This window comes from Leptonychotes weddellii, chromosome 10, assembly GCF_054177405.1.
Source record: "Leptonychotes weddellii isolate Sample4059 chromosome 10, ASM5417740v2, whole genome shotgun sequence".
In the NCBI taxonomy this organism is placed as follows: Eukaryota; Metazoa; Chordata; class Mammalia; order Carnivora; family Phocidae; genus Leptonychotes; species Leptonychotes weddellii.
In genome coordinates, this window is record NC_138378.1 from 76,166,049 (window position 1) to 76,177,345 (window position 11,297).

At 45.6% G+C, this 11,297-nt stretch overlaps 1 protein-coding gene across 4 annotated transcripts in view; it reads right to left on the minus strand.

The window, feature by feature from the left end:
* Positions 1-9,894, minus strand: part of TGFA (transforming growth factor alpha) — a 91,711-nt gene extending 81,817 nt beyond the window's left edge. For 2 of the 4 annotated variants that reach the window (XM_031036451.2, XM_006728016.3), the window contains exon 1: positions 9,743-9,894. In XM_031036451.2, the coding sequence (XP_030892311.1) occupies positions 9,743-9,782 (40 nt within the window). In that variant the 5' untranslated portion in view covers positions 9,783-9,894. Of the gene's footprint in view, positions 1-9,174; positions 9,575-9,742 lie in introns of those variants that run through there. The other 2 variants (XM_081833643.1, XM_081833642.1) reach the window with 1 other exon arrangement.
* Positions 9,895-11,297: the final 1,403 nt, after the last annotated feature.

Below are 11,297 nucleotides of genomic sequence, written 5' to 3' on the forward strand. Positions count from 1 at the left end.
CCGCTTTTGTGTCACTACATGACGTGTACCTTTTAGCCAGTTAATCTCCTGCACCTCTTGGAAGTACAGTAATTACCCAGAGAATGCCTCTGACCTGGCAAGAGGTGACGAAAGAGCAGTGAAGGCACATCTACCCTTTACGTGCCCAGGAGAATTGTTTACTGACCTCATTCAAACTCAGATCAAAGGCCCTAAAGAACTCAAGCTGAAGATACGGTCTCTTTGTAAGAATCCCATATTTCCACCTAGAAGTGCTGATCTTAAACACACACACACACAAATCACTCCAAAGCAAATGAGCCAACAGCAGCAAAAATCTCCCACACGAGCACTGGCCGTCTTACTTCAAACACTCTCGTCGCATCTAATGGACACGATAGTGTATTTGGAGGTTTTTAAACTCTTTAAAGCTTAAGGAACCCAAAAATTAATTTTTTTAGGTAGGAAGCTAGACATGCCGTGCATCATCCAAATCAGAAACGGCATTACTGTGGCAACTTCGGCACACGCAGTTAGGCAAATACACGAGTAATTTCCTGGGCTCCTGGGAACACTATTAAAATGAAGCCTTCACTTGAATTTGGTTTAAGGTTAAAAAGAAGGAGGGTGCCTGGGTGGCTCAGTTGTTAAGCATCTGCCTTCAGCTCGGGTCATGATCCCAGGGTCCCGGGATCGAGCCCCACATCGGGCTCCCCACTCAGCGGGGAAGCCTGCTTCTCCCTCCCCCACTCCCCCTGCTTGTGTTCCCTCTCTCGCTGTCTCTCTGTCAAATAAATAAATAAAATCTTAAAAAAAAAAACCCACAATCATGATACTACAGTGGGGGAAAAAAAGGTTAAAAAGAAGGTGGTTGTTTTTTGGCTTTTTTTTCAAAGTATTATCAAGAAAAACAAACTTGAAAATGTATTTTATTTTGGGGGCCTAGGTGCTTACTTATTTTCCTATTTGGTAAAGTCACATTAACCGGGGCCACAGATGCAAAAGAAAACTTTACGTTAAAAGGAGATTATTTATAAAATCCGTGCTAAAAATTTAGAAATCTGAATTAAATAGATTGTGGGGAAAATAATTACCAAAAATGACTCAAGTGGAGAAGAACTTAATTAAACTGACCGCTAGCAATTTCTTCCAAGCCTTCACAGAGCCACTTACTTCCATGATATTTTAACTACTCAAGGGCATAAAACAGATGGAAGGTTTATAAAAGTTTTTATAAAGCTGATGTAATGCTGATATCAAACCCTAAAAAAGAAAACAAGGCCCCAAACACTTCAGAATGGATTGAACCTAGCAGTATGCAGAGAGAATAATACCACGGAGCCACGAGGGATTCATTCCGGAAATTTAAGGATGGCTTTAACATAACGAGTCGATCAAAGTCCTCAAAACATTTGAAAAAAAACAAAATCCACAACTCATATTATCTCCCCTGCTTTAAAAAAGCAAAATGCCAAATCTTTTAGTATATGAAGAGTAGTACATTAACATGATAAAGTTTATTCATATAGATACACATATCTACATTTTCGTGGGTCTATATAAAGATATTCTCACGTATATATAACGACAAAGTCATCCTCGTACTTAACTGTTAAATGCTACAAACACTATCAGTAAGTCAAGAAAAATACAAGGATATCTATTGACTTTTTAAAAATGTTCTTGAAGTTCTGGCCAGCACTATAAGAAAAATAAAAGATAAAAATATTAAAAGGAAGGAGGCAAAGCTATCACTATCCAAGATTACATGATCAGGGACCTGCAAACCTAGGAGAATATACTGAAGGACTATTAGAATTAACAAAACCCATTACAAAATAAACGTATATTTTTAAAAAAGCTTTAAATACTAGCAACAACCGGTTATGATAGAGAGCAGTGGGAACTATCTAACTAAAACACAAGCTCTGTGTCTTATTCTTGGCTGATTCTCCAGCACCTAGAAGGAGTCTCTGCACAGAATAGGTGCTCAATAAATATTCGCAGAATACATGAGTGAACAAATGCACAATAAGCGCAAAAATACAAAATAATAGAACCAAAATAAAATTACACAGATTCAAGTACCTATAAGAATTTAGCATGTGGGGGCACCTGGGTGGCTCAGTCGTTAGCGTCTGCCTTGGGCTCAGGTCATGATCCCAGGGTTCTGGGATCGAGCCCTGCATTGGGCTCCCTGCTCGGCAGGAAGCCTGCCTCTCCCTCTCCCGCTCCCCCTGCTGTGTTCCCTCTCTCGCTGTGTCTCTGTCAAATAGATAAATAAAATCTTAAAAAAAAAAAGAATTTAGCATGTGATAAAAATGGAATTTCAAGCCACAATAGACAGGATAGATTATTCCATAAATAGCAATTGAGACTATTAACTGGTTGGCTATTTTTTAATGAAATGTGAGTTATACCTCACACCGTACACAAGAATAAATTCTAGGTACAATAGTTGAACATGATACAGGAGACTTAGGAGAAAAAAAATAAGTAAATATTTGCCTTATCTTAGGCCAGGGAAGGTTTTCCTAAATGTATAAACGAAGGTAGAAAGCTTAACGGGGAAAGATTTATTTTTCTAGTTTCTGCTACATAAAAATAAAAACCTGTGGTATGTCAAAAACACCATAAACAAAACAGTAAGACATACAATAAATGGGGGGAATACTTGCAAAGTATTAATATCCTTTTTATATAAAGTGTTATAAAGCTCTAAGAAAAGGATAATCAATCAATAAGAAAAAAAATTGAAAAGGTTAAGATGCAAGTAAGAGGACATGGCCAACAAACAAATTGAATCATCCTAACAAATGTTAAATATGAAGATTGGGCTGAGGTCTTTTTTTCCCCAATCAACTTGGAAAGTGTTAAAACTAACTTCTAGTGTCAGGGAAGATTCAAGAAAGTGGCATTCATACACTGCTCGTGGGAGAAAAGGCCAATTGCTAGGAATTTATCCTAAAGATGTGCCAAACACTTACGCACAGAAGTATCTGTTGTATCATTTATCTTCCTTGACTTTAGGCATTATAAATTTAATATAGGCTTGTTATAAAAAAAGTTAACCAGTTCAAACCAAGGCACTGTACTATACCTACGGTTCTATGCCTTTCTAAATTTAAGATATCATGAAACATTTATTCTTTTAAATAGATACATAGTGAATCAATGTACTGTTATGTAAAAATAACTTATTTAAGGAATCTCCTTAAATAATTACAACAGTAGGTACTGACAACTTGTTACTATTATAAACAAAATCAACAATCACCATCCTTTAAATTTTTTCTTTGCATATTTAGGCAAGTATTTATGTAGGATATATATCAAAAAGTGGAACTGATGACCCAAGTTATGCCCACTTAAAACTGATAGCTACTGCCATATTGACTTCCCAAAAAGTTGTATCAATTTATATTCCTAACAATAGTGTGTGGATTCTTCATAATGGTGAGAAATGGGGAAAATTTATACGGCCAAAAGGGTTTCAAAATAGGTTGTTATAGTAAATATAGTCAAGAGATTACTTGCCAGCCACTAAGAATGATGTAATGACACTAAGAATGAATGTTTAATAACATAAAAATATTATGAAGGTTAAGTTGCAAAAACAATTAAGTTAAATAGTGTGAGTCCATCAGAAATCACAGATGCTTTCAAAGAATATCTACGTATACATTCATCCATAGGCTGTATAACAAAATGTCAATCACGGTTATCGTTGGGTGGTAGAAATACAGGTCATTGAAACATTTTTTTCTCTTACGCTTTCCAGGATTTTCCAAATGGTCTAGAGGAAAAAAATGTTTTTGTAATCATTAAAAACACTAAATCCTAATCTTTTTAAAATAATTATTCTGAAGACTAATTGCATCTTTGTTGGAATTTATATGCAATCACCCTTCATTATCACAATGAAGAGTTTTTCTGTACAAATGTTAATTAACTATGTGGCCAAATGTTTGCCAACTGAGTCTCCACTTGGGAGAAACCAGGACGGGACACCCCAAGGGGGTCATCAAGTGCTGAGTGGTCCCCTCTGAGGCTCCACCTGTTCTCTAGATAGGCCAAGGGCAGAGATGAAGACCTCGGATCTTTGCCTCCAAAGAGCCCTCAAACTACTAGAGAGAACAAGCACCAACCAATATCAATCCGAGGCAGGACCTGGAGGGACCAGAACTCTACTGCTAAGATTCCCAGCCAGAAAAGTTAACACATTCAAAGATTAAAACCAAAAAAGGCAAGGCATTAGCAGGCTGGTGTTCGGTGAGTTATACAAGCTTGTTACACAAAGCAGGTATATGTACATCCCTTCTTGAGGAAGTCCTTAACCATCTCTCCACAAGTACTTGAGAAATGCAAACACTAGGGTGGGGGAAGCTGAAAGCTTTTCACGGTAAAGAAGGGGACAAGAAAAAAGTAAAAGCAAAAATGCTGAGCACAGAATTCACCTGACTGGGGAAAGACTCCATGTAAAATTGTGTTTCCTCTGACTTAAGGGGAAAACAAAAAAGGCACTAGCAAAGACATAAAGTTCCATTTCAACAAACTTCCAACTTTTTCTAAGCCCAGGTGACTACTCTTTAAGTCATATTCAATACAACCAATTCATAATGTCTCAAAAGACTACCCAGATATATTTAATTTTTTTAAAAAAGATTTATGAGAGAGCACAAGCATGTGTGAGTGGGGGGTGGGAAGGGAGGGGCAGAAGGAAAAGATCTCAAGCAGACCCCCCACTGAGCAAAGAGCCCAATCTTTCCACATGGGGCTCCACCCCAGAACCCTGAGATCATGACCTGAGCTGAAATCAAGAGTCTGTCGCTTAACCAACTGAGCCACCCAGGTGCCCCAAGACTACCCAGATTTTTAGAGCTCATCTAAAGGGAATGTGCCCTGTACATGAAGAGCTCCTAAGAGATGGGTCTGGTAGCCTGGATTTTAGGCTTTCCTGATTTTTATGAAAGATTTTTATACTTGACATTTCACAAGGAGGAAAAAAAGCATAACAAAACCAGAAGTCACTGTAAAAGTACTCGAATTCTCTATCTAGATTCAATTTTTAAAAATATTTTATTTACTTAGAGAGTGAGAGAAAGTGAGTGGGAAGAGGGGCAGATGGAGAGAGAATCTCAAGCAGATTCTGCGCTGAGCACAGAGCCCAATGCAGGGCTCCATCTCATGACCCCGAGGATCTTCACCTGCGCGCACCCAAATCAAGAGTTGGATGCTTAACCGACTGAGCCTCCCAGGTGCCCCTAGATGCAATCTTAACCGGGTTAGCCTTTAGCACAGAATTAAATTCATACTTTAAATTGAGGTGATGAAAAATAGTTGAGGGGCACCTGGGTGGCTCAGTTGTTGGGCATCTGCCTTCGGCTCTGGTCATGGTCCCAGGGTCCTGGGATCAAGCCCTGCATCGAGCTCCTTGCTCAGCTGGGAGCCTGCTTCTCCCTCTCCCACTCCCCCTGCTTGTGTTCCCTCTCTGTCTTTCTCTCTGTCTCTGTCGAATAAAATCTTTAAAAAATAGTTGAAATGGCAGCAAAACAATGGTCAATTTTTGGCAACCCCCTAAAATAAGTGTGACATGCTTAGTGTTGGTCAGTCAGCTTAAGTCTAATAACAAAGGACCATCACATTTTCCAGGGGGCAAAGAACAAGAACACTTATGACAATTAAGAGATCTCAGCAAGAGTTCTTGCTCTGCTCTGGTCAGCAAGACAGACTGCAGAAGCACCTTTAATAATGGCTCATAAATCCACAGCAGCATTCATAAATGTCAGAACAGACTTTAGATAAAATGCAACTGGCTAAGCCAGAAGCTTCCCTAACAGCAACTGGCTGAAGAGCGGCGGTTCTCCAAGTGTCCCTCTCTTCTCCTCCCTACCAGTGGCATAAGCCACACCTGGACGCTTGTCAGACATGCAAACCCTCCCACCTCATGCAGGACAACCTGGTTTGCCAAGCCCTCCAGGTGGCTGGGATTTGAGGGCACTGCTGTGGAAGGTCCTACAGTGGTTTTACGCGTGAAACCAAGCACAAGATGCCCAATTCAGTGTGTCAGGCTTGTCCCGTTTTGGCTGACCCAAGCTCCACTTCCCATTGCCCATCCCTTTCAGTGGGCAGCCCAAAGAGTAGGACTTTGTTCAAGCACACTTTCAAAAGGCCCTTAGAGATAGGTCTAATGGAAAAGTCAGCTAGTTTTCCTATGTTACCATGGTAACAGGAAGCATCATTTACTCCTGTAAGAAAGGTCCCCTTTGCAGGGGACACGGAATATTTACAGAAAGATCTCTTTATCCTAGGAAACCAAGTTTTGGAAAAGCAAATATGGGAAACTTAGCCTCTAAGGCTTCCATATACACCTCTACAGCCCATGTTCTAAGTGAACTTTCCCTAATTATGGCTGCCAATAAGGAAAACATGTGTCCTGGGCAAACCTCCACTGTCTACTCTGAAAGACATTTCCATGTAATGGAGAAGAGGACTGTCTTCGTTCATGTCCCCTACTGGTCCCTCGGTCCCAAATCCACAGGGACAGGGACCGGCTTCATCTCTACCCATCCTTAATGACACTTAAGTGTCCTAGGATCCTTCTTTAGGCTACACTCAGTCCTACTGGGAGCTGCCATAAACATAATAATGTTTATTTCTGGATTTTAAAATCAATTTCATTTTGTGTGTAGTTCTTTATTTGTATAGTTTATAAATAGCTTCTGTATTTACCATCTCATCTGATTCTCATAACAACCTATGAGGGGGCTGCAGTTTTATTATTCCCATTAAAAAAAAACTGAAACTTAGTGGTGACTTCAATAAACTGACCATTGAATATTGAGGAAATACAAATGTTTTGCATCAAAAATTATAGAATTCATGATGTCCTCCCCCTCCAAATTCCAAATTTGCTTGAATTGGTATCTGCCAAATGAGACTCACTAAAATCGTTAAGTAGGTTTCTAGGTTAGGTGATATTTCCTGGCTTAGGAAGGGTGGAGAGCTGAAAGGTAAGACAGACAAACTCTCCCAACTACAGAATGGACAGAACCTGCTAGGACATCTGGAATTCTATGGGGTTCAAAGTTACAACAATGATGATGGCACTAAGATTTTTTCAACTCTTACTACAAGACAGGCGCCATTCTATGTTCATTAAATAGGTTTAACCACCCTATTAACAGCACCATTTTACAGATGAGAAAAACAAGGCACAGAAAAGCTAAGTAACTTGCCCGAGATCACACATCTTGCTCCCTGCTCACACAGGAGGATGTGGGACTGGAGGTGCCAAGCCCCGGTGAGGTGTGCCTGGCCAATGACGGAAATATGACATGGAGGGCAGCCACCACAGGAACCTGGATGATGTTTCCAGTGTTGCCATTTAAGCAACAGTCTCTGCATGCTCTCCGCCAAAACATCAATCAACGCTCAGGTTCCAAGTAATCAGGAGCATCAGCTGAAACTCCAAACAACCCGTTCCTTTTCAGACTTCCTACAAAGGCTGGGAAGGAGGGGAGAGATCTTGATTTTCTAGATTTGCTGATTTGCCTCGAACTGCCTTCAACTAATTTAAGAAAAATTAGAGAGGAAAGCAGCACTGGAGGAGATGTGCAAATTAAAGATGCATGTGGCATTGATGAGTGCTAGTTAGTAATCTAGCAGAAAGTGAGGTGGGAGGCAGAAGTTGTAGTCAATGATCAGAGCGAATGGCTTTTTTTTTTAAGAAACAAAAAACTGGTATTCCTGCCTTCTTCTGCTTTTTTCCAACTGCTTATATTTTGGAATTGTATGAGCCAGTTTTTACATATTGATCAATCTTTCTAGGTTTACACATTTGTTCTCAAGGGAGGAAACAAGGATCAGGCTCAAGTCTTAGGCAAAAAGGAAAAATAACATGATGAGTGCAAGCAGTCTTCATGGGCAAGGGTAGTATGATGGGGGGGCAGGGCAATTTTCAAAGGTGCCCTCAAATTTGCACACCTTCATCATTTCCTGCCTCCAATTTTCATCGAATAACCTAAGACCACCTTGAGATCCTAGGAGTCCACCGGAAAACCCAATTTAACAAGTTTTGAGGTAGTCCATATAATCTCTCCTTCAAGAAAAGTCCCAAAACTGGGAAAGGGGACTATAGTGACCACAGCTGGGTGACATTTCAAACCCTCAATCCTCCCACACTCTAATAATCCTGACCCCACTGCTTACTAACTGTGGGCCTTGAGCGCTTCCTTTCCTTCCTCTGTAAAATGGGGATAATACCTTCTTCGTCAGGTTGGCGTGAAGAATAAATGAATCCATGGAAACCACTTAGAACAGTGCCTGGCACGGAGTAAGTGTTCAAATAGCATTAGCTATTATGACTGTTACTACTAGAATCTGCGAAACACACTACAAAGGCACCCGCAAACAGGAGGCTTCTGAGGTATCGGTCATGTTTTGTGGCTTTAAAAAAAATCGAAAATCGGAACAACCGTAAATACAAAAAACGTTAAAAGGGTTCTGGAAAAAGGGAGTGGGGGGAAGCCGCCCAGAATCATGCCACCTGTTGGTGAGTTTCAGGTGAGGGTACAGCTCAGAGCACTGGGTTCCACTACTGCCCCCGTTTCCCCCGTTCTCGATCAGCGTTTCACGCGCAGGATCACAGGCGGCTCCGTGAGCCCCCTGAAACTGAACACGAACTGGGTGAGGCTGTGGCTCTGGGCATTCTGGGGACGGGGGGGGGGGGGTTCCATAGCTCTTCTCAGGCTCCAATAAATTCTCCAGGAAGGAGCAACTTGCTTTACAGGGGTAAACTCAGGGGATATCGACTGAGGAATTCATTTCACGGAAGCTGCACCAATAAACCTGGACACCTGGGCTGTCAGGCGCCTATCTCAACACCACAGAGGCCGGGCGCTGAGAGGGGCGAGAGCCGGGCGGCCCGCGCACGGCGCTACACCCCTTACCACTTACACGCAGACCTGTGCACTTCACCGCGGAAAAACTCAAGGGCTTCACAGACGAGACCCAGGTTTGCCGGGTTTAACTTCCCCTCCCTTCCCCCATCTCCCGTTCCCTTCCAAGAACAAACTCAAAGGAAACTGGCAACGCTCCGTCTAGGGTTTCACTCCTGCCCTCGGCTGACACTTCAACCACTTCTCCCAGGGAAGTTAATTCAAAGAACAATCCGCACAAAAACCCAAAACATACCCCAAAGCTCGAGAGCTCCTAAAGTTAGAAGACTGAGGGCGCCTCTGCTGATTGTGACCATCTCCCCGTCACTGGAACTCAGGGCTAGGCAGGGGGTACGACAGGGAAGCAGGCAAGGTCCCGCCGTAGGGTCTGACGCCGGCCGCCCTCTCCGCATCTACGATCACCGCCGCCCGTGTAGACGGGCTTGGTTGGAGACAGCCAGGTATATGCAGGTAGGTGTGAGCAAGTGTAAGAACACACAGCCGCGGCGGATTAAAGTTCAAGCCCGTTCACACACCGCTTCCCCTTCCCCTGCCGGTGTTCTCACGCACGGCCAGGGCAGCCACTCCCCGGGGAAAGCCTGGGCGCTCGACGGCCCCCTCTTCGGAATGGGCTCCCCAAATCCTTAGGAAGCCCTCGTGACTTCCCTTGCCCCCCAGCCTCCAATCCCTGAAAAGCATGAGCCTCCCTTGACTCTCCCAGGCGGGCGCAGAAAACCCCCGGGAAGAGAAATGGAGGGGCCAGGGGAAAGCGGGGTGTCGCCGAGGGCAGGTGGCTCGGGGCGCGCAGCAGGCAGCGTACATACCCAGCGCGAACAAGGCGAGCTGTCCAGCCGAGGGGACCATCTTTCGGGCGGCGGGCAGCAGGCGCTCCAGCCTCCTGCCCTACCTGCGGTGCCCGAGTGGCGAAGCGGCGCCGCGCTGCGGGGGAAAAAGGCGCCGGCGAGGCAAGGCCAGCCCCCGGCGCGGGCGGGCGGAGGCAGGACCGAGCGCTCGCTGCTGCGCTCACCCTGCGGCGCGGCCGGCCGGGCGGAAATGGGAAGGCGGTTACCGTCACCTCTCCGCCACTCGGCGACCGGGCCACGCCGGACCACCCTCCCGCCCGGGTGGGGGTGCCCCCCTACGGCCACAGGGGGTGGGGGTGTGGGGCGGGGGGCGGGGACGCCGCGCGCACCGTGCAGGGCGCGGGCGGCGGGCGGGGCGGGGCGAGCGGGGAATCTCGGAGCCCCGCCGCGCGAGCCCGGCACCCCGGCGGACGGGAAGGCAGGAAGCGCCCGACTTCAAACACCACCCTCGGACTAGCCGCGCGGTGCGGCCGCCGCGGAGCTCGAGCGTCCGGGCGCGGTGGTCGCTTCCAGGCTCGGCGCGGGGGAGCGGAGCCGCGCGAGCGTCTGGCACCTGCGCGGACGGCCGCTGCTGGGGGTGGGGTGGGGGGGCTCTCCCGGCAGGGGACTGGGGACGCGGCCCGGAACGGGACCGGCGAGCTTCGTCCGCCGCCTGCCAACACTTGGTCCAAGGAGAGGGCTCCTCAGAATCAAGAGAAGAATTTGTTAAACCAGGTTTCCCACCCGCACCCCTATCCCGGTAGAGAATTCTCGATTCTAGTGATGCCGGCCTCCAGGGCACATTGTTAAGATCAGCGGGCTTTCGTTTATCTGGCCTGGGATTAATAATGAAGATGGGTCTCTAAGGGTACCTGGTTATCCACCATTAGTACCACCCCAGTCCACCCCACCCCACCCCGCCACAGGCAGCTGGGGCCAAGAATAGGGTAGCGTGCAATAAGGGGGCCAAAGAGAGGGATGTATGGGCTCGAACCGTCTAGGTGGCTCTTCCAGGATTTGTGGCTTGGAGCTGGCCCCTGGTGCTGGAATTAGGGCAAGTGGAGGGGACAGAGGGAAGACATTCTGGGTAGAGAATGGAGGACCCATAGGTTTCTTGGGGACCATCCCAAAGTTCCCTGAGGACGGTCCGTAGGGGACAGTATGCCCCCAAGAAGCGGTGACCCATCTTATTTTCCAGATGCCCCAAGCTGAGGGACTAAATCTCTTCTCTTGACCCCTCCAGCCTGTCTGCTTAGGGTAGACCCACTTTCCTTGGGTGGGTGGGCCGGGGGGGGGGGCGCGGGGGGGGCATCTCTTGCTGCTTTCTTGGCCTAAAACTCAAGACTCTCAGGGTTGATTTTTGTTAAGTTTGTTTCATATGAGCAGAGGGGCCTAGTTTGGAAAAGGAGGCATCAGGCCATTGGCCTCAACATTTGGCAGGAAACACCAGTGTAGAAAGGGATTTTGAAAATAGCCTAAATTTACTTTGAGAAACCATTTCTTTCAATACATTTGTCAGAGGATACTTTGCTGTTCT